General features: G+C 33.7%; 2 protein-coding genes and 1 long non-coding RNA gene across 5 annotated transcripts; 2 read left to right on the forward strand and 1 right to left on the reverse strand.

Moving 5' to 3' along the window:
- Positions 1 to 271: 271 nt before the first annotated feature.
- LOC136275566 (uncharacterized) lies at positions 272 to 8,194 on the reverse strand. The gene is made up of 2 exons (XR_010714152.1): positions 6,653 to 8,194; positions 272 to 1,781 (listed from the first exon to the last, which is right to left on the reverse strand). It is a non-coding gene; the product is annotated as an uncharacterized lncRNA (long non-coding RNA).
- Positions 8,195 to 8,656: 462 nt separating this feature from the next.
- On the forward strand, positions 8,657 to 18,751 carry LOC105341561 (uncharacterized). 2 transcript variants are annotated; one of them, XM_034454680.2, is made up of 10 exons: positions 8,657 to 9,039; positions 10,032 to 10,244; positions 12,933 to 13,069; positions 13,209 to 13,350; positions 13,606 to 13,725; positions 14,104 to 14,292; positions 14,386 to 14,481; positions 15,470 to 15,631; positions 16,568 to 16,652; positions 17,364 to 18,751. In XM_034454680.2, exons 1-10 carry the CDS (start codon positions 8,982 to 8,984, stop codon positions 17,437 to 17,439), a joined length of 1,278 nt encoding a protein of 425 aa, XP_034310571.2. In that variant the 5' UTR covers positions 8,657 to 8,981; the 3' UTR covers positions 17,440 to 18,751. The 2 variants fall into 2 exon arrangements, with proteins under 2 accessions (XP_034310571.2, XP_034310576.2); XM_034454685.2 differs by having other exon boundaries at positions 8,664 to 9,039; positions 13,209 to 13,335.
- Positions 18,513 to 23,945, forward strand: LOC105341562 (uncharacterized). Of its 2 annotated transcripts, XM_034454673.2 has the most exons (10): positions 18,513 to 18,653; positions 18,792 to 18,983; positions 19,668 to 19,783; positions 20,537 to 20,675; positions 20,908 to 21,027; positions 21,118 to 21,312; positions 21,838 to 21,957; positions 22,083 to 22,133; positions 22,397 to 22,490; positions 22,663 to 23,653. In XM_034454673.2, the coding sequence occupies exons 1-10, from the start codon at positions 18,599 to 18,601 to the stop codon at positions 23,258 to 23,260; spliced, it is 1,680 nt and encodes a 559-aa protein (XP_034310564.2). In that variant the 5' UTR covers positions 18,513 to 18,598; the 3' UTR covers positions 23,261 to 23,653. The 2 variants fall into 2 exon arrangements, with proteins under 2 accessions (XP_034310564.2, XP_065940318.1); XM_066084246.1 differs by lacking the exons at positions 18,513 to 18,653; positions 18,792 to 18,983 and adding an exon at positions 19,015 to 19,161 and having other exon boundaries at positions 22,663 to 23,945.
- The last annotated feature ends 618 nt before the right edge of the window (positions 23,946 to 24,563 follow it).

A 24,563-nucleotide genomic window follows, 5' to 3' on the forward strand; every position in this document is an offset into this window, starting at 1 on the left:
AAACGACAAACGCATCTAGGAATGCAATCTTATATGGTAAAATAATGAAAAATACAATTGAATTATAGACATTTAAAAAAGAAACGGTAGGAAAACTGTTCAGTAAAAATGTACACAAAAAAATGGGTCGACATAAAAGATAGTATAATGGCTTTCATTGTACGTGTTGATATGACGCACTGTTCTAGATCTCATTTATTGGACGCGTCAGCACTTCAAGTATTTATCATACTGTACAATTAAGTAAGAACACAACATGAGTTAAAATATCTTTTTCTTTTTTAATACTTTTTACAACTTGTACATGTAATTGTATAAATTGTATATGTTAAGTAAAGATTTCCAAGGATGAAAACAAATTTTCTATGTAAATAGTTTAGGTGGTGTTTTTTTTTTGGGGGGGGGGGTGAGGAACCAAAAATGCTCAAGTAGAAATATCCGCTTAAAAGTACATTGTATGTATGTTCACCTCCAGATTACTATGGTCCGCTTAAAGCTTCCGGAAACTGACATCGTAATGGTAACTGAGACACTTTTGTTTAGCATACAATCAGATGTTCATGAGCTTCAGAGATGGTATCACAATACATACTCTGATTTTCCCTGATGTCTACACGCTATCGCCTTCTATCCTTCTATCCAACTTTTTATTTCCTTACGAAACAGCGAATCGAAAATCAGGTAAATAAATACATTGCAGGAATGAACCACGACATAGCTTCTTCGTAGAAAAAGGTGAAGATTGAAAGTACTGTAATTCAAATTCTCCCAAAACTTTAGATCGATAGATTCGTAGACCACAAGGGATCTAGAAGGAACGTACGAAATGAGTCCTAGCAAAAGAATGGTCATGAACGTGAAGGCTATTGTATGCTCTAATTTTTGAGCTTCGGTACGACCACTAGACGAAGCATTGGCGTGTTGATTGCGTGATAATTCATGTGTTGGATTCTCGAAATTCGATATAGTTGATACAGGCAGAGTGCCCGAAGTAGTGCTTTCGTTCTTCTCTTCGCGAACGCCTTTCATAGTTTTATAAATTTTTATAAAAACGACAATATAGATGGCAATAATAGCGACAACATTTAACAAAGACATTATTAAACCTATACCTTGGTAAACAAGCAAACCTTTTACATTTGTTGTCGTCTGCTCACAGACAAACACTGTGATGTTATATTCAGTTATAACTTTTTCATTGATGCCGTAAAAGTAAAGAGTTGGTGAAAAGAATGCAAATGAAAATCCAGCTAATATAAGAATACACCATTTTCGCCAATCCCGTTTCATCTGCCATTTAAAAGGTTTGCATATTTTCCGATATCTTTGAACAGCAATTACGGTCCATAGAAATAACGAAATGTTGATGAATGCGTAGCTGAGAAAATACAAACATTTACAAACGATTGGTCCGGGAAAAATGAACTTCATCAAATTTTTCAGCAGATTCAATGCAGAGGTCGAGATTAAAGTTCCAAGGTCAGAAACTGCCAACGGACCTATATAGCACCGACCATCGGAACGCGGGAAACGGAATTCGTACACATAGATAACCAGAGAGTTTCCAAGTATCCCAACTATGAGAAGAATCACAATCACAACTGTATTTGGTAAAGATTTCGTAGAGAAAGCTTCATTAAGTTCAGTGAGGTTATCCATCGTTTAGATAAGCAAGTCTTTCGTAAGTTCAGAAATAGAAATGTTATGAAGACAAGTCTTTCGTTTTAACATTCAGTCTGTTTAATCTTCTGGGTGGTTTTGTTTTTTGTTTTTTGATGTTGCTGTATAAAACATGTACATATACAATAAATTTTAAGTGATCAACCGGATACATCTGAAAGTGTGTCGACATTTCTCTTCCGTTTTAATCGATAATGTAAGGATTCAAAATAAAAATCGGAAAACCCTATGTTATCATATATCTTAAAAAAACCCTTTTTTCCATCCAAAAAAATAATGAAAGTTCAATACCAGTGCAAAAAATTGTGAAAAACTTAGTAGTTAATAAATAATATGGAACATTTGCTGTTCTTGAGGTCAATACGTTATTAAGCTAACCGAGAAGTATAATATTCACCGAGCCGAAGGCTGTGTCATATTGTAAATTCTGAATGGATTGGGGGGGGGGGGGGGGACTCCTGCAGACTTGTGTCTATCGTAAACCATTTAATATGACATTACAATCAAAGTTATTGAAAAAATATTATTGGTTTAAACCAGCCAAGAACAAATTAATGCATTTAGTAGGTGCATATAAACGATGTCAACAAATTAAGGAAAATTCATATATAAAGTCCTTGTGTTTAGAAATGATTTGAACATGCATATAATGTGTCATTTGCTGATTTGCTTAAGCTTATTTTCTTAATATGAATACATGTGTTATTATGTATATGATATATATTCACAAAGACCAGCCAACATTTCAAAATGACTCAACTTTTTCTTCAACTCGGATCTTTAAAAAGTGAATAAATTTGAGGTCAGTGCTCCTTCTTGATGCTGAAAATTGACTTGAGGTAAGTTGGTGACGGCGGGGCCTGATCGTCCATATTTGGTTGGATTTTCCCATTATAGCAAGCGCAAGTAGAATAATGACACCCCCCCCCCGGGGGGGGTCATTTTTCGAGGTAGAAAAATTACCCTTTTGCCTGAAGAATAAGTATCATTTTCATAAAAATGAGCACACTTTACATGAAGAAAAGTTAACCTTGTAGAATATTGACCCCCTTCTGATTAAAAGGGTTTTTTTTTTAAATCCATAATTGATTTCCATATGAAAGAGCTTTAACTTATGTAGTTTACTTTACGTATGAACATCACCTCCATCTTTCGATACATAATACAATGTATAAAAACAAAACAAGACATGGTACATTTGTATATGTTGCTCTTTGCCACCAGCGTGACTTTAATTGCTACATAACATTGTAACACACTGCGTAAAATTATATAAAATTATATTACGTAATACTGCAATTGAATTTTAATTGAATTATGTCACAATTCTGCATTTGATCTTAATATGATGTAACTATAGTTAATTTCCGAATAGTGATTAATAATAATATACAAATATGAATTTTATTAATTGGCTGTATTGACTGAAATCGAAAATTGGTTACGTAATATCGTCAAACAAATTCCTTGTGGTCTGAAAACGCCAAGGACTTGATATAACGTATTAATCAATGTTAGACCTCAAGGAAAAATAAAAGGAGGAAGAAATACTTGTGGGAAAGAGCAAACTCATAGCTAATGGGATAAACATATACCCTCGCTATTTCAATATTAAACAAAGAGAGTCGCTAGATTTCCCGCGTTTAATTTCATTGGTCAAATGATGACACATTACGTGACCAAACAGAGCACTCTCTTCTTCATTTAAAAGTGCGATAACTCGTAGTGCAAAAATTGTAAAATCAATATATATAAAGCATTTTAAGTAAACTTAAAATTCCTTTAATGATAATTTTTTATTATTTGTGAAGTAGTCTTTGCAATATTGTAAATTTTACTGCAGTTCACAGAAAGCAACAGAAATTATAATTCATATTCAAATAAACTTAAAGTGAAAGAAGGGATACAGTATATCTTAAAAAACAAGCATTCTGAGAGTATTGCATAAGCAATACACGTCCCCTACCGGTTTGTATTATTCTATGAAAGCTTCCAAGCACACAACTATTTCAGAGCTATTGTAAACGAGATGTCATGCTTTAATCAGAGATGAAAGAACAGAGGAAATTAAAACTATATAGCTGATATAGAAATTATATACAAAATATGTAAAATAATACTCTTTATTTCATCTCCTGAAATTTCGCCAAGTCTATTCTGTATTCGCTGGTAAAAATTTGTGAAAACAATGCACTGTTATGCACAATATCATTTCTTACCGTCTTCTGTACCCCGAATCAAACAAACAGTTAAACAGCCCAACCCGACAACGAACCCGATTGTAATAATACAAAAAAAACCTGCCGATTAAATTTACAACACAATGTTTGACACTATTTTACAGAATTTATTTGTTTGTTAGAAATGATAAAAGGAATGGTACATGGTTTATTCAGTACACACCGAACCCGATAACGAACCCGAACATCAAAAAAATGGAATATAAAAAATTAATTTTCTCGAAAATATGTCAATCAGACGCTACAAAAGTGTAAACTTGATCTGTAGTTTGACATTTTGAAGCTGTCGGACGGACGGACGGACAGACAGACGGACTGACTGACGGACGCAGAGGAAAGCTATAGTCCCCTCCGGTGAAACCTGTAGGGAACTAATAAAAATCCGTCTGTTATAACAAGATACTGATGTATTACATCGGGGTATGGTTGTCATCTTAACAACGAGTTCCATTTACATGTATCTCATTATTAGTCCCTTACCGGTTATCACCGGAGGGGACTATAGCTTTCCTCTGCGTCCGTCAGTCCGTCCGTCCGTCCGTCTGTCTGTCCCACTTCAGTTTTCCACACTTTTTTTCTTTATGTGTTTGAGGAATAATATGAAATTTGCTGAACAGCTTCAAAATATCAAACTACAGATCATGTTTACACTTTTGTAGCGTCTGGTTGGCATATTTTTTAGAAAATTAATTTTTTATATTCCAATTTTTTGATATTCGGGTTTGATATTCCGCATAACAGTGCATTGTTTTCACAATTTCCACTAACCGGTAGGGGACGTGTATTGCTTATGCAATACTCTCAGAATGCTTGTTAAGTGTGACAACACATTAAAATTATTTCGAGATACAAGACACTATAAAACAAAATTCGGTTTATTGGCGACGAAAGAGTAGACTCGTTATTGTTCATGAATTAAACTTGCATTGACGATTTCCCCCTACTACAAACTACTGGGTATGCAAGTGCATCACTAAGAATGAATGAAGAAACCAAAATTATGAAAAGTTTACTACATTGTTAGGCATTTTAACCATGCTGAAGTTAGCAGCCATTAACAGCAGCCATTAAGCCAGTAGAAGCTAACGGCCAATAAGGAAAAGCGTCAAAGTACTGAGAGTACTCGAACAGAAATACATTTTACTTTATCATCGGCATAATTTGATTAATATCAGGATGATTAATGCATCAATTGTTTGTAGGAGCATTGACAACTTTGGAGACAGTACCACCTGGTGGTATCCGTACAGCCCAAATTTGAGACCTGGAAATAATAGCCCTATAGGTCTCCTGCACTGCCCTGTAATTCATTTGATGTACACTTTAAAGAAAGGGAGATAACGGTCCACCACTTACAACAATATTGTCGTGAAGAGTTAAAAAATGACAAAGTTCTAGTTAGCTAAATGGACACATTTAGATATGATAGAAACCCCCAGACACTTGTTATAAATATTAAGAAACTTCCTCTACTTAACGCGTGTGTTTCTGAGTTCGTGTGATCAACATCAAGGGGGATATAAACCCCTAAAATGAGCCCGAACAAGCCAGAAGTGAAAGAAAATATCAAAAAATGACAAAACCCTTAACAATAAAAATTGTTCTGCGAGACACAGTATAGGTCAATGCACAACATCAATAACGCGGACAAAGACGTTGAAAATATCGTAAATTTTGCGGCCAAATAATGCCAATACCGTATCTTGTTCTTAATAAAGATGCATGTACTGACAAATATACTCTTGAAAAAACACGTGATCATCTTTTTTTGTACACGTGTTGACAATAGCTTATAAAATATGCATGTATTGATGAGGGTCCCGTTTAGGGATAAACATCTGTGAATATCCCTATCCCTATTTAAAGCACTAATAAAGATACATGCACATTTGAATACTTTTTTCTGGGGAACAATACTAATTTATACAAGTAGATTGTACGGCTGTTTGTTGTGGATCATTTTTTGCTCTTTAACCACAGGTAGAGGTTTAATAAATGTAAGCGTAAACATGATAATTTAAACAACCAGTTAATCACAATGGACTGAACAGCTAAAATTTTATTATCAAGACTGTTTAATTAAAGTGAATTTTGTAAAATTTGGTCAAGGCTAAAAGACATAAAGTCAAGGCTAAAAGACACAAGGTCAAGGCTAATAGACACAATGTCAGCTAGTAGACATAAGGTCAAGGCTAGTAGACATAAAGTCAATGCTAGTACATACGGTCAATGCTAGTACTAGTGGACATAAGATCAAGGCTAGTAGACATAAGATCAAGGCTAATAGACATAAGGTCAAGGCTAATAGTCATAAAAGGTCAAGGCTTATAGACACAAGATCAAGGCTAGTTGACATAAGGTCAAGGCTTATCGACACAATGTCAAGGCTAGTAGACATAAGGTCAAGGCTAGTAGACATTAGGTCAAGGCTAGTAGATATAAGGTCAATGCTAGTGGACATAAGGGCAAGGCTAATAGACATAAGGTCAAGGCTAATAGACATAAGGTCAAGGCTAGTGGACGTAATGTCTGGGTTAGACAAAACTGTTAAAATAGGCAGACCTGTCTAGTACACAGAATAAGTAATATCAACCCTGAGTAAGTAAGCAGAAATGACAATTGGTAATATATGTACTATAAGTCTGTACCGGTATGTTCTGCTCAAGGTAATTAATTCATAAATGGACAATCTGTTTAGCAGAAGGCATTGACAATTGTGTAATGAGACCTACTTTGGCTTTCTCTTTCAGCTTTGCTATCAAGACAATGACTGGTGACTTTTCTATCGAGACCATCCTCCAGAAGTCTATGATGGTGTGAGACATGGGGCCCTGTGTGGCGATGTACGCCTTCTCTTCCCCTTCATAGCCCTACAACTCAACATTATACAATCTCTGCCAAGCTGTTACATACTTCATTCTGCATGTATTATGAAAATGAACAGAGATAAACTTAGTCTTAATCTGTTTACTCACTCTTGTATACACATGCATGCAAGTGTACATATAAGGTTTACATTGAAATGGTGTATATATTCGCGAGGCTTGCATCATCGTTTTTCAACTTTGAAAAAATATCAATTCGGGTCATTAAGGGACTGACTCAAAAGCTTCATAATATAAATCAAATTGTATGAGATAAATAGAACATCTGTAATTGTGTGATTTTATATTTGCTTTATCCAAGTCCTTTAAAGCTGCTTGGTCCGATTTTATATCAAATTTTATGCACGCTTTTAAACGATGGCTATGCTTAGTATATGTATAATAATAGACATTGCAGTAGTTTTACCCGTCATTTATGCCAAAGTTCAATGAAGAAAAATACTTACAAAATTTGCTAACAAAACAAAACGACATTAAAAGGTACCGCGTTATTTCGCCTCATGTTAAATTTCACCCCTGACGACGAGACGGGTATGGTTGTATTACGAATTTGACATCGCTTTAAATAAAGGTCGAAATGATTAGACAAATTACAAATAAACATGTGTATGTTTTGTTAGCCAATATTTCTAAAGTGTGCTTTCTTTACAATCGATGCATAGTATGCGGGTTGAATAACCCCAATCATTCGGGGGACGAAACCATGCGGTTTCCTTTTCTAAACATTCCCGTGATGCATTTTGGTTTGTTTTTTCGTTTGCCCAAAGAGAAATTATTTTTATTTACTTTGAATATTTCTAACTTTGAAAGGAGACTGATTCTGCTGGTGTAAATAGGAGAAAGTTCATAACTTTCTATCATAAATGATTTGTATGAAAAAAAAATTGATACTGTAATTACAAAAAAATCGGACCAAGCAGCTTTAAATGGTTATATTCGCTCGGCAAGCCTCGCGAATATATATACCCCATTTCAACTCGTTGGATAAAGCAAATATATTAAAATCACACAATTATATCCTCTATATCTATTAGAACTATTTACAGAACGGTGTGCCCAGGAACGCGGCGGAAAGTATAGGACGAGTTACATGCAACCATCGGACTTGACAACTTCGGTTAAAAGTGTGGAAATACATATGCGTACACTAGCGGTTTTTTAATTTCATTCTTTTTTAAACCACGACAGATTGGTTGTAAACCGTAATTCAACACCCCCCCCCCTTCTTTCAACTTCACCGTTTTATGCATAAATTATTTATTCATACCGACGTCGAACACAATCTGTTCATTGCTTACAAATTTATGTTCCCTTCGCCCCCTTCTTAATCGCATATTTTTTTTTTTTACTTAATATGATCTAACTATTACTAAATATATTAACCAGAGATGTCCGATGCAAGGTGTGTGCCCGCGATGAATTGAACCAATTCTTAAACTATACTAACTAACTTAAGTTTCCGAATATAGACCTTGGAGCAGCACCCCCCGCAACACCGGCATACAAAATGGCCGCCACCCCAATCTCCCCACCCCCCACTAAATTTTTCTTTTCTGGATCCGCGCATGGAAACTTTTGTTAAATGACGAGGTATTATTTGAAAATAATAAGTGACATAATGAGATATTTTGTCTGTTCATATGTTACAATCAATTTTAGGTGTAAAGACAATTGAACAATTCATCAGATTGGTTATTCCTCTAATATAAGTAAAGGGAAACATAGTTTTTTTTCGATTATCATAAAACAGATTTACGTGAAATATGGATGCGTATTTCGGAAAAATCACATCATTTGACTTCCGATGTTGACCCAGAATGTGCTCACATCTTCAAACTTCGCCATCAGCGTTCATTCGTTAGGCTTTTTGTGAATTATTTATGAGTGACTGTGGAAACAAGTCATTAATTAACTTAATACACCAAAATATTTCACCAGAACAAAGCTCGGTATTTTCCCGGTGATTGATTCCTGCAATAAAAAATCTGCGTCAGGTCGGTATGTAAAATATTGTTGTCGGATTGAATCAAAGCGACGTTATCAAGGTCATACGGTGATATCGTTTTGTAAGGTAAACATACACAACGCAATTTATCTTTCTTTGGATAAAAGCTACAAGGAGAATCATTTACCGTTTGTTTACCTTTTCCGGGACGGTTATACATTGTTTGAGATAATGGTCAGGCAGTCTTTCGACATTTTGAAAGTGGTCTTCTCTTTATTATTGGCAAAAGGTAAGAAATAGTTTGCACCTGTGCAGTTTGATTTTGCGTTTTAGCATTTCATGTCTGATATATGTGCAGGGATAGGTAAATACGCCTCATCCGTGACGAGATGTTACTAGTTATAAGAGGCGTGCTATACATTACATAAAATGTCTATTTTTTAAGGTTGAAAACTGAGTATGTCTTGTCTTTACGTTGTCCAGATCGTAGTGGCCCTCCAGATGCGTTATAACACTCAACAGTAAACTTGTGACAACACTTAGAAAAAAAAACCCACCGATATTACCTGTAATACCGTTAATTAACTACTTTGTGACAGTTTATGGAGTAGATAGTATGGGAACTGCTTTTCCCAGATGTCTTTTGATTATCCACTGCTACGACTATTATACAGCTTAAACTTTGCATTGTGTAGAACTGTTCAATGCTGTCAGAGTGCAGATGTAGCTTGTATCTACAACACCTCATCTTGTTGAACATTTAAACAAAATTAGAATACATAACAAAACTGCGTTAAATAAAATTAAAAGCCTCTATATTGCAGACTGATCACTGATGCAAGGTGAGCGCTAGGTGGCGTGCAAAGGACCATATTGCTTTTTACACAATACAAGATTATGTCTTTATTTGCTGATGAACAAGATGGCCACCCTTCCCTTCTCCCTCCTATATTGTCACTATATATACCGATTTTTAGCAAGAAATGGAAATAATAATCAACACCTATACACAGAAAAACATTTTCTTATAAGGTGAAAAAGTGTAAAATGAGCATTTTTCCGGGGCGATATTTGACGTCACATTGATAATTTCCTATTTGGATCGACGCTTTAAAAGTTGCTTGACAATATCTAGCATGTAGGAGAATATAGGAGATTAATTTACCTATTGTACAAGCTTCTTAAAGATATATATAATCCGAACATGCGTACATGTACATGTACTAGACATCTTTTGGAATTCGTCTCTGATCTGCAATACAAACCCTGATATTTTTGCAGTGACTGTCGTGACGTGTTCTACATTTGTCTCCACCCTCCAGCCCCGCTCTGATTGGCAGAGTGCACGCATCTACTGTAATGACAATTACAGCGGCTCAATACTCGGCAAGGAGGTTCCGAAACTACTCCTGAATCACGTGACTTCCTATGAGCCTGACGAGTACCTATGGACTAATATATATCACGGATTGTCACCTTGGATTATATACAAAGGTGGGCTTTTTGTATTAAAAAAAATTAACAAGATTAAAAAACACGCATGCTTTAATCTGATTAAATTGTATGTAAGATACAATTATTGTGTGTGCATCCGTGTGTGTGGTTGTAATGTGCGTGCCTGTGTGTGTGCGTGCAGATACAATTAGCTGTGTCGGAAGAAAACTGTTTTTTTTTCTTCAAAAAACACCTTCATAAGCATACCAGCATTATTTCTTCTGATGCGATATAAATTCTAATGAAAATGATCAATGGCAACGCGTTATTTAGGATTTTTAGTTGATTTTAATACATATTTATCTACACTCAAAACTCCCTGGCTTTTTAAATTACTTTCATTTGTCCACCTGTCTGTTTGCCTATGAAATTGTATGTTCTTCGATAAATACATGTATATCTTCTTCCGAAACATTTCGCCTATTTCACCAACTCTAAGCAAAAATCAGTCTTTGGTGAGGGGCTTCTAAATAATCCATTATCATATGGGAGATAATCAAGCAAATATAGAAATGTGATTTTAAAAAAAAATATTCCCAAGATAAAAAGATTTTTACATAAGCTAGCCTATATTTGTTAAATTTATGCTTGATCCTGGGGTCAGGGAAAGGTCTTTATGGGACTTAATAGAAATAAACTGAAAACAGTTTGTTGGCTATTCCGTATGTGAATAACTAAAATGGTTTGAGACTCTTTCTGCTATGTATAAACAACCGAATGAAAATTTTGATAAATGTCAAAACAATCAATTGCAAGTGGTACGATCAGGGCATTTTGTGAAAAAATTTTATAGAAAATTAATACCCATGGAAACCATGATAGTTAAGAAGCTTTTGAAAATTTCCTAATGTTTTGGAAATCGCGCTGAATAAGTATAAATTTTGAAGAGGCAACTATTTTCACAATTTTTAAATCTTAAGATAAATGACAAGCAAGAACTGCGTAGCAAATGTAATAACAAAGGACTTATGTATAACTTAATGTCACTTTATCAGGCGCCGGTGGGAGTTTTGAAATTGATGAATTATAAGTGTGTGACGCGATTAAAAAACATATGATGGATATTGATGATGGAAAATCTATATAAAGAAGACTTGACAATTTTAAATAGAAAATATTTAAAGGAAAATTTTGGAAAAGATGAGACTTTTTCAAGTTAAACTATATGCCCTAATAAACACCGAAAAAGAAGATCTAGTTTTAGAATCTGAAGAAGATGGAATCTATGTAACTTGTAGAAATACATGAACCATTGCGAATAATTCTTTTTTGGGAGTTGATTTTAATCAACTCTTCTATGCAGTTACTCTGGCAAACCGAAACTGAAACAGTGTTTGGACCTAAGCACAAATCATCACCGCTGACAAGAGTTAGTTCTTGGAAAATAATCGATAAATTCGATGTAATGTAAGCTGAAGCATTTTTTTTAAAGGAAACCTATTTATAAATACCTAAGAAATAGTCAGATTTTAAATAGTACGAACAATTTTGAAGTTTTTTGCAGTCGTATGTATTCCTACGCCAGAGTTAAATAATCGGCTGTCTACGTACATCTCCGACAAAAGCAGAGAGTCAGTCTATATTTAGAGGTCACATCATCGAGCTATCACGTGACCTGGTATCTCTTACTTGTCGGAGATTAACGGAGACAGCCGAGCATCTGGTTGAACGAGACTAGAGTTCATTATTGGTTGGATCCATACACTTTTTGAAATATTTCGAATACCGATAGATAGTTTGATGAAATCAATTCTATTTTTAAATATTACACAACGTGATTCATAAGAGGTTTTCTCGAAATTCTTGTCGGAAAAGTCCGAGAATCCATATTATAGATTATAAACTACTTGCCAAGCAAAATTACATATCGTTGATTTTAAGATAGATAATAATCGATAAAATCAACTCCCGTCAGTACTTCAGTCCTTTGATTTTTTTTTAGTTCTAAAGCAAAAAAGGGCTTTTGTTTGATTGATATAAAAGCATTAGCTAATATCATATTGCATAACATTCATGCCACAATAATATGGATTATAATAATATCGTATTTTACCCAAGCATATGAATGGTCGATTGCTGTCACGTGATCGTGCTATACATTTTGTTATAAACCTTACTCTATTAAAAAAGAGAAATAAATTTCACTATTCTAAAAATAGATTTTCATGACAAGAAACTGGTTGTGACATGTGCGACTTTGTAATGTCACAATAGCGAAATCAACCCCTATACATTATGAACCAAATATTTCACTGTTATACTCTTGAAGAGAATTAGTTTTAAATTGATTTATTATAATAAAACAATTATAGCCTTTTGTTATCGGTCAATACATGGTTTTATAGACCTGCATAGTATAATATCTAATATAATATTTTTATTTTGTGTTTCATTAAATATCAATAAAGTCTTATTTTACCAGAATTCAAAACTTTAAAATACAACCATTATAGCCTTTTGCATGGTGAGAGTATATTAACCTTGGACTTCGTTCTCGATCGATATACTCTACGATGTATAACCTCATCAAAAGGCTATAATGGTTGTTTTTTCAAGTTTTAAATTCTAGTAAAATAAGACTTTATTGATATTTAATTAAACACAAAATAAAAATATTATATTAGATATTATACAGTTATAGCTTTAGAACATGATAAAAAAATACAGTCATTAATGTGTTGATTTCAGGTTGTTTTGACAATACGAAAATTACACCCTCCCCGCCATATCAGATAGTACCGAATGAATCCGACCAGGCGGGAACAACGACGGGTTCCTGCTTCCGGTCATGCTCCAAACTCCGGACTCCGTATTTCGGAATTCAGGTTTAATTTGTGGCCATGTAATATTGAATATTTTTTATAACACTAAAGTTAAATAATCAATGGAAATTAACATTGAATGACAAAGGATGACAAATGTTAAAAGCATAAAAAAATAGCATCGATCAAAATTTTTTAACAGGGTAAGCAATGTTTCTGTTTAACCTCCCTGCAACACTTCGTGAGAAACAGCAGTCAGTGTACTTACAGCTGTGCTGAGAATCTAGCCAAATGTGGTGGTCCAGATGCAATCAGCTTGTACAAAAGCTGTAGGTATATGATAGGTATATCAGTTTAAAATGTCATTTACGATTGAAACAAAAGCATGAAAATGGTATGGAGAGTTAGTTTTGTTTTATGTATTAAACTATAAGGAATGAAATTAATTCCTTAAATATATGCAGTCTTTATTGGTATGACCACGTAATATACATGTATATGCATTCTTAATTGGTTTCTTATTGGATACCTACACTTAATTAAACAATTATGAACAAAATCGTTATATATATTTAAGATCATTATTTTTTTCCATTCAGATCTTCCTTCTAAAAAAGATATGCACGAAAATAGACAGTGTGCAACGGTCACTTGTGATCAGTCGAACAAACACTTGTACCGCGCTCATAGATGCTCCAATCAATTCCAGGCTCTGTGTAGTGAGTGCACGTTAGAAATTGAAGATACAGATACTGTATACAGGGAAATATTCGCCCCCATTTTATTTTCGCCCCTTTCGCTTTCGTTGTCAGCAGGCGAAATTAAGACTGAACGAATTCAAATGTCTCAAATTATCTCTCTTTAATGCATCTGTGATTGGGCGAATTGAACACAGGGTGAAAATTTTTGCAAGTGAATAAGAGCGAAAAAAGCACGGGGCGAAAATAATCCTGTAAATTAATATTTAAAACTAATTTACTCATAAAAGGTTATTCGAAATCATGGTTGTCTAAAAAAAGTTCATTTAAGTCCTAATCTACAGTTAGAATTTGCGTGTACTAACGTTTATAAATATCATAATTTATGTTCTTCCAAAGGCAATGGCGACATAAGCCCTGAAAAGGTATCATTAAAGAAAAGCAGACAATTCTGCAGCCAAAGAAAATCGCAGATTGTAAGTAATGACGTAGACCAGGTTTGCCAAGGTGTCGTCATTGACAACGTCACACAGTACTGGATGGATTTACACCGGTATCCAATAGGCCCGTTCAAAGCAGAATTCAATGGTAACTATAAGGAACTAACGTTGTCACAGTCTATCTGTTAACTTGATATAAATTCGAGATTTTTATTAAATAGATTTTTTTTTACTTTTAAAGAGACTGTGGGACTTCCATTTTCATGCACCAAATACAGCAATGAGACCTATGCCGAGACTTCTTGTGAGGAGGAATACCCTTTTGTGTGTGTAGTAGGTAATGGTTGGATTAAACATTAATTTTCTTATTTGTATATCCTCGATTATATTATGAAAATGGTATTGCCTTTTTGTATTTAGAGCTGTTTAAACAAGATCTTGGACTAGGCAGTACGTTACAAACTCCAGTTTGATGAAAATGCAATGGTTAACTGTCCAGTCATTGGCTAATAGATATGAATACATTGAACGCATGCGCAATGTCACTTGTTCGGCCTCATCCAGGGCTGTATATTTCAGTTGAAATACCGTCAATTTTACACTACAAATCTGATCTTGGGTAAACAAAATTCTGATTTTGAATGTCTATGAAAAATAATGAGCTTTTCTTTGCAAATTAAAAGACAGGATGTAAGTATTTTATTATAGCATTGAATCATGATTTTTTGAAGTATACACTCTCATAACTGCAGCGGTGTGTGCATACAAATTGAGTAACGCGCGTTAGCGCGTTAAGAAAATTTGTATGCACACACCGCTGCAGTTATGAGAGTGTATACTTCAAAAAATCATGATTTAATGCTTATATTTACATTTTTTTAACTTCTTGCCTTGTCTGCAAATGTGATTCATACCTTAAAATTCCTATCTTATCCTAAGGGTAAGTTAATATTAATGGAAGAGCCACAGTAACAGCCACAAGCGTGAACTTTGATTTTCGCTTGTGACGTTGCAGTTTACAGCGTTCAACGTTTGTGACGTCATAATAAAACTCGTCGATTTGACCTTTGACTACTTGTTGCATTTAGAGGCATTTGAAGATCACAAAATTTAATGGAAAAACACAGTAGAATGTAAATATAACTTGTTATATGATGCGCAAACTAGATTATAACACCCCACCGAAAGATCAAGCTCTTGTTAAAACGGCTAAGGCTTTACATAGCTTTGAAATTAGTTCGATGTGAATTTACAAAATTTATTTCCGACAACAATTCTTTCTCACATCTATATATAATGAGTTACTGCAATTTTTGCACCAAAAGATATCACTGAAACAAATGCTGAGTTGCTGTGCTCAAGCGAGAAACAAAAAGAAGTACAAGGCTATACAGTGAGAGACTCTCAGCTCGTCGCTGTCACCATGAAAACCTTGTGTGATGAAGTTATTCCGCCCGTAATGTATCTAAAATACCTCTCTTACTCAGGTGAGTGGATTTATATAGTCTTTTCCTGTAGAGTAAATTTAGTTTCAAGACATGTTAAAATGCAATCTTATTAAAATTAGAAGCGGTAGCGGATTCAGAACGTCTAATTTTAATTAGATTGTGTTAAAATGATGCAGACGATACATTGTTTCATATAATTATATTTTATATAATGTGTCTTTTCGAGACGCATATTCTGAGTTTACTAGTTAATTGCATTTATTTAGTCATACATTAACACATTTATGTCTGTTCCACACTAACAGATATTATTTAAGAATCCAAAATCAGGCAAAATACTGAAGACATCGCTCACAAAAGTATCAATTTTATGACATTTTTCTCTTTATTTTCTGTGAGGTCTTCTTGAGTACAGAGCAACATTGAATCTTTTTCACTTTAGAGAAAATGAATTCTGAAGGTTCTATTTTTTTTTTACTTTATTCCAATAAAGAACTGTATACCTCTCAAATGGCTCCATATTCATATGATATTTGGTCGTAGAAACATGGTTTTAAAAACTTAATTTGTATAATATAAAGTTTGCAAAGGTTATACTAAGTATATCACAAAGGAAGGCAGTGATACACATTGAATAGAATTGATATTACTTCCGATGTGTCCCTATGTAAATAGCATCATTTATCCGGTATTTACAATTTGAATATTTAAAGATAAATGACATGTTTGGTAACGAATGTTTTAAAGACACCCAGACATTTTTAACCACAACTTTCGATTGTTATTTCAATTTTTTTATTCCTTTAGCTGTGTATTTTCATTAGGTTTGTTTCAAATTTAGTCTCTGGTTTTAAACATGGAAAGTGATTGACAAACGGTGAGACAAACGAACCAATAAATAGACAAGCAGAAATTAGCTAACATATCTCAGACAACAGTGTGTATGATAATGAGTGTTTGACCACGCCCTTGTAGGTGTGATCGGGCTGTCAGTGAGTGGTGGATTAGTACTGCTGGGCTGCTGTATAGTGTCACTCATATGTTGCAGTAAAAGAAACAAGTAAGTTCTTCTAATTCATCCATATGGTAAATACAAAAAACATCTTCGTGGTTAGAACTATTAGAATATATATTCGAAAGATTAAAAGTAGCAGCCTCGTATAAAATGTAAATTTAATGGTTGGTTTTCTGATGAGTCCAACTTTTCTTCCTTTTTTTTTTTTTTTTGAAAAACGGTTTATCTTTTGAATCTACATATTTGATATCTATATATGTTATTGTTTCAAAGATATTTTCATGTAAAAAAAAAAAGGCCAGTAAATATTTCAATAAAATGTTAATATTCTTGAGACCTTTAGTATTTTATCAAGAAAAAGAGGCTGGTCTCTTTATATAGTGGCCAAGAGACTCGTTAAGTCTATTACAAATAACTCTAAAACGATAAAGATTTTGTAAAGCTTTATACAAGCAAAGTTGCTTATTATAACATTAACTATCTAAAAAAAAAAGCATTGCCACGCCCATTTATTGCGTAATTAGGGATATTTAAGGGTACGAATATTTTTTGATTTTTGTGATGAGCTGTATACTTTAAAAATGAAATCACGTTTTTAAATGATATTGGTGATCCTATATACATTATCTGAAAGTTATGGTGGTATGTATTTTTATCGGTATTTTATTTTATCGTTTCTAAATGTACATCAGACGGAAGACCTACTCGTTACTCATAACGGAATCGTATCTATTTTTTATCTTATTATTGTAACAGGAAACCAAAGGAAAAGCCACACACGGAAATGACAAAAGTTCAATATTCACCAGTGAAGAAGACCGAAAAAGTTTGATGTAATCTGAATAGAAACAAAACTTCTGCGAAGGGGATAGAAAGGACTCTGATCTGAAGCTAAGAAGAACACAACTCCTCGTCTTTAGAGAGAACTGCTGCAATTCATTTCTCAATTATTATAGTTTCTTCAATAATGGACTACAATGACATTTACTCAAAATGCCAACAAATAACTTGATGATAATGAAAAACCATCCACTGTATATCGATTATAACTTTTTTTTTCAATTTAAAATCTAGGTCAGTGACCTACTTTTTGGGTACATGCAAGTAATCTTTTAAAATAGAGGCAATTGTATCAATATGAAATATTAATAAACAAAATACAGTGAACGACCGACGTTGTTGCTAAATAAAAAAAAATTTTGGTTTTGAGCAACAATTTAAAAAACACAAATATTTCAGTCCGGATTTTAACTATCAATTTTCAAAAAACTTCGCATCTTGGTTTCATTTTGACAAACTCTTAATGATAATAAGGATAAAACATGTAAACTCTGACTATATATTGACTTTATTCTGCTGGCATTAAAATTGTATGGGGTCAATGATTAAATTTTTGTGAAATGCTGTGTATTGATGCTTTAGATCATTTTTCAATTTCTTTCGCATTGCATTGCATACAATCTGAAGGGATAAGTTGAATGAAAATAACAGAATATCTGTAAAATCATAATGATAACATCAAAACCTAACTAACTGCTTGTTTTAGCACAAAATGGAATGAGAAAAATTACAGAATTTCCTTTGCTTGTCACATGTCCGTTTTTGTTTAACCTAAATCCATATTATAAACAGATTCAATTATATATCAATATTAATTCATTTTATACATATATACTAAGTGTGTTTTAAAAAATTATTCAAGTCATTGAACTAAATACCAATTTGAATTCGACAACTTTAAGCATTGAGTAATAAACATCTTTAAAATATATGGAGTAAACCGTCACAAAAGATACTGTATTAATATAACGTCAATACGCCAACGAATTTATCTGTATCCATATGCATTGTAAACATCCTTACTCAAATATTAGTGGACCTACTAAATAATACACATTGTCTATGGTTTGTGATAAATTCAATGTTATCTCGAGATTTGTTGTGTCGTTATCAATCGGATTGAAACAATGAAATCATGATTGTCTTTCGGGATGTACTTGTTTTACAACATTCTCGCTTTGTTTGTATTTTTTTACTTTCCATACGGTGAGCAATACTCTTTTTTAACATAAGGTCAAAGACCTTTTAATATTGTGATTTTAGTTTTGTATAACATTGAAAAATAAATTTTATATTAAGCATAATGTGTGTGAGTTCTTTAAAATTCTATTGATATGTACACAGAAGCAATAGGCGGATTTGTTTTTTCGAACACACCACTGACTTATAGACAAGCCATACAGACTTGTGAAATTGTTTACAACGGCAGACTTGTGAGAGAGTCGGACATCGGTCATCTAGCTCATCAACTTTCTGAGAACACCAACTATTGGTCAGATAAATACACATCACTTTCCGATTGGATCAACTATGAAGGTTGGTTAACAAAAAAGTACAAGTATTATTTGTATAACTGGCTATAAAAGTACGGCACAGCATAGTCGGTGGTTTTTAAGGGTCTCGAATTCAGCCAAATGGGGTGTACAAGCTATACCATTAATTTTGACGGATAAAATTTTGCTGAAAAAAAAAACAGATACGGTAGTTTAAAAAGGTACGATATATATATATATATATATATATATATATATATATATATATATATATATATATATATATATATATATATATATATATATATATATAATATCTTTTGTGATTAGTGTTCAAATCCAACAGAAATTTGAATTCTTAAAGGTAATATTTTGATTCCTGTAGAAAAAAAAACATTTCCTCCTTGGAATTAAAATTTTTTTTACGACGTTTTAAATTAAGAGGTAATCACTTCAGTAAAAACAAAAATAGATATAAAATTTTTAGGCAAGGGTTTTGCAAGGAAATATATGGTATGTTGGAAACCGCACTCAAACGGGTACTCATGTTGGCACTAGCATATTTTTTCTGCAGTGTTTAGTACACCCTTTTATCTTTTACTAATTAACGGTTTTTGATTGTCAATGAGTTCATGTCTAATTACAACTATTCTCTAACTTTCAATGATTTTATTTTGAAAAAAAAAAGATTTCTCAATCTTATGTCTTTCTTTCGTTTTAATGACAGGCTGTTTTAATACCAGCGTTTTATCGATGGTAAGCTTTACTGACATCTTCGTGCAACCTCATACAGTCGCCTCCTGTTACGAAGAATGTCACTTCTCGACTTTATTTGGTCTACGGGTTTGTAGTTTACCTTATCTGTAATCTGCTTTATGAAAAGGTGGCAAGGGATAGTTTCGAAGGAAAGACCCCTCAAAATTTTGAAATAAAGGGAAAACCTGAGGTTTGGCTGCTTATTTGAGAGGTATAAATTGCTAGAATACATGTATTTATTGCATTCATTTTGTGGATAGAGGAGATCATGTCAATTTCATTGATAAATGAGACTTTAATACTGGTAACACTTTTCATCAGATATGGAATGAAAATGCGAAGCTGTGGCCAAAATTTTCACTTTCGGTTTTGTACTTGAAAAGTAGGGTGGGTTCAGAAAACGAAATGTCACTCGAAAAGAATGTGATTGACTCCCCATCAATTCGTGATTATTTGCATGGGTATACATTAAGCTACCAATCCTGTGGTAGTTTATGGCAGTTGCTCGGGACTGAAGCGTGGTACTGGACCCGTGAAAATGTGAAAAAGGGCAATTTTTCAGAAAATTTTGAAACCGCCCCTGGCTCTTCTATGTAGTGCTATATGTAAGTTGTACTTGTTTTATTCTGAAATGTTTAAAAATTCTCAAGAGTCGGGACCATGTGTCCCCTGCACGCAAACCAATTTAAGCAAATTTAAAAATCCACTGAAAAATTGCATCACATAAATATGAGCACTATATGCCTCACATTTCCGCGACCAAAAAAACTATCCCCTGCCACCAAAGTGGCTGGTGAAAAAAGAATCATCAGTTCTTAGTTATTCTCTCTCATACTTCAGAAAGAGAAATGTTTGTGTTTCAATGGAACCATTCCGACTGAAGTCAAAGTAAATTCGTCCTTGTGCGGATACAGTTGTAGGGTGGCAGATCAAACGGAGAGTTGTGGTGGAGAAACAACTTTTAGTGTGTACTCGAAATGTAAGCCTAATACTAGTACTTAGCAAGATTACGTCATGGTGGTTATCTGGTCTGAGTTCTATTTATATCAGATTTTTGAGAGTTTTTAGTGTATGGATATACTTGTATCAGATGTGCAAAACAAAACCAATCAAAACAGATGCAAATTCATCAAAAATGCCCAACAGTATGTATCCTTAGATGTTGTACTAGTTGTTCCAGTCTATATTATGACTTCTTTATTACTTTTTAGTCGCAAAAGCAAATGATACACAAGTTCATCACAGAAGATGTAGCTATTACAGCTGTTCAAATGGATTTCTACAGCTGGCAGCAGATTATTGCAACAGTAGCCATACATATATATGCGGAGGTCAGAACTATAAAATTTTAATTCATTGTTTAAACACACGCCAGTGCATATTCTTTATATACGAAAATAACCAAAGAACAAAACCTTTAGGTGACCAATGCCCAATAAATGCAGAAATGGTATCGTATTTTTCTGCTGTTGAAAGATGCAGTAAGAATGGAAGCGTTGTCTACAACAATGATACAAAGGGACAGACGTGCGGTAACCAGGGACTGCTATGTAAACGGAAGGGGTTCTGGACGTCTATCCACCGTTATGAGAACCTGCTTTACCCGTCAGTTCATGGTACGAGGTAACATTCGGGACACGAAACCCAGATTTTTAAAAAAAAAATACAAATTATGAATGTTTAGCAAATTGAGGAAAAAGTAAAGATGTTTTTTTCATTCATTTATACAATATTGTATCATTAAAGGGTGCGACTGCAACGCTTCATGGTATAAAGTTAATATCAATAGCGGTTGAGAGAGTTGATATTTGCTTGTTTCATTAAGTGTTAGGGATGTGCATTTGTGACGCCTAATGTCGATTGGTCATCGGTGATCGTTTGTTTTTCATCGGTGTCTAATGAGAAAGTTATATCATTAAGCGGCGATTTATCATTAACAGTTGGAGATATCAACTATTACAAAATGTAGTTAACAGTCAAACTGCTAGAATTTACAGCAATTTTACAGGCGTTGCAATTGCAGCACCTAATGAAATTTATCATTAAGCTGCGTTGCATCATTAACGGTTGTTATAGGGCATTGTTTGGTGCAACATTCTCCTATTCTGTATGACTGGATTATAATTAGTTCTTTATTTTAGGTTTAAGCCATGTTGGAACCTCTCACAGGTGTCAAACTCTATTTGTTCGAAATGATACGATGCAATCAAGCCTCATTTCATGTTTTTCAACGAAGAAACTACCATTCATTTGTAAAACAGGTTTGTCGATTTGCCAATCAATATAGAATACATTGATTATAAACATTTTCTTTAAATATAAAACGATATTTTCTTCATTATAATAATTGTCTTGCAATAAACAACAATTCATTTATCTGCATCAGAGAATGAAGCTTCTTCAAAACCACATCATGAAGAGATTTTTTCCTCGAAAGGTACACATTTTATTATTTAGTCCGTATTGTACAAATATATCTGAAGAATTAGATGTAAATTTTTTTAACATTCTTTACAGTTTATATTAAATCTCCTGTAATTGTAAGGGGCGTACAGGTTTGAATGTTATTCACATTTCCTAAATATTCAAACACAACCAGGTTTGTGGGTTTTCCTGACTTTTTTTTTTGGTCTGGAAACCATTAATATATAAAATTTCTTTTACTTTCAAATTTAAATAACAATCATTGATGCATTTTAGTGTCATCAACTTCTGGACTGGTAGTGGGAGTTGTGATAATGTCGCTTATATCCACAATAAGCATGTCTGTTCTCGTTATCTTATCCAAGAAAAGGTTAGTGAACAGTTAATCAGAGGAATGTTTTTAAATCATATTAATCGAAAAGTAATTTATTTGATTTCAAAAACCATATTTAATTTAATTATCTACTTTGAATACATGTATTTCTATTTAAACATATTCTCGTAACATATATACCGTGTTTAAAAAAATTGTTTTATTAAAGATGTCAGAAAAAAATACAAAAGCGGCGAACAACAAAAGTGACCTACAATAGCAATATGGTTTCTTTGGAAGACGCAATAGATAACGATGAAATTGAAAGATGCGAAAAGCAATTTCAGCAAGAACACAATGAGGAGCAACAGCAGGGGTTTGCTATCTCTGAGGGCACAGGTCACGAAAACACATCCGTTGAGTATGACTATGTAAAGAGTCCAAACAGACAAGCAGACCATACTTTGTCTAGTGACAACGCATACGATAACAATGAGGAAAACACGTATTACGAAATGTCCCAAGAAAATGACGAACATGATGACGTCATGTCAACACCAGAGGAAACGCGAGTTTCGCTTGGGATAGAGGTTTCGAGCAATGCGATTCCTGAACATTTAGAAGGGATTTACGATACAGCAGTGGCCAGTATTGTACACGAAAACACGCTTAAAAGATCGGCCAATTTTGACGCAGAGAATGGACGTCAAAGCATCGATGTCTTGGATACGAAAGAACGATTCAAAGACGTTCCTTATGAACCAATGGATCCACCTGATATACAAAGAGATAATTACAAGGAGATGGCAGGGTTTTTAACCAAGTAAAGGAGACTGGTGTTGCAATTAATTCATTAATTTTTCTTTTGATGTTTGATGATTTCCTGTATCAATATATTTGATATTTAATCATGAAAATAAATAAAACTACAGTGAGGTTGCCGTTAACGAATCACTTGGCAAATTCGCGTCGATAGTACGTACCCGAGCCCGAGTTAAATTCATAATACAATATTGTATTAAAGTACCATGCTTGACTTATAACATCATATATTTCTTTCTAAACAACCACCGATTAAATAAAAAGTATCGCTGTATTTCAATGAACGATGTTTTCTCCTTTAGCGGATCATTTTCTCCATTAGCGAATCACGTGACATACAGCTGATTTTTTTTTGTTAGGGACAGTGTCAAACTATTTTTTACGATTTAATATGCCTTTTTTGAACAATAGAAAGGCTAACGAATTTTTTTGGGATGAGTATTCATTTTATTGCACCCGACAATTAATGGTAAAATAAATAACAAGGAGAAAAAAAGACTAGATGATACAAATATGGTACACCAATGTACATGCATGTATAAAAAAATCACTCAATTTTAAGTCATTCCAAGTTATCATTATTGTTAATTTTATAATGAGATACATGAACAGCCTTTCATGTTTTACAAAGATAAACAGATACAGATAAAACACAGACATACATCTGTACAATATGACCAATTATTTCAAGGCCCTGATGCCATCAAACTGGGGGGGGGAGGGGGGGTCAAATTTAATCATGATTTGTACAGTACAATTCCATTTCAGCACCCTCTTCCAATTTTGAAAATAACTCTTTTAGTTTATTTAACAAATTATTAACATCTATATTTGTGAGAATGTACTTGCAGGGTAGAACAACACCACCCCCTTCCTCATTTGGTTCCGGCCATGGATGAAAACTTGGCACTGGTTGTCCAGTCACTTCAGCATATATTTCCCCCCCCCCCCCATTATCCAAAACGTCCCGAAAATGAGAAGAGAGACACCTCGGTACATGTCCGATGGGTAGCCCAGCAATGTCACTTAATTTTAGCTGGCGCTTTTCATCTGTAATATTATCATGCATATGGGGGGGAAATTTGTTCAATGGTGGGAGCCAGACCAAGCATGCATTTACATCTTTGATGTTTGAGTATTCTCTATCCACTAGTAAACGGGTTGGAGGAGATGTGAAGGGGGGACGGATCTTGAAGGCATGATAGCCTTTCACAACACATTTGTTGATAATTATTTTACTTGAACTGCTTGAATTCTTGATTTCAGCATCCATTGTAGACTGAAAACGAAAAAAAAAATATTTCAAAA

This window comes from Magallana gigas, chromosome 5, assembly GCF_963853765.1.
Source record: "Magallana gigas chromosome 5, xbMagGiga1.1, whole genome shotgun sequence".
In the NCBI taxonomy this organism is placed as follows: Eukaryota; Metazoa; Mollusca; class Bivalvia; order Ostreida; family Ostreidae; genus Magallana; species Magallana gigas.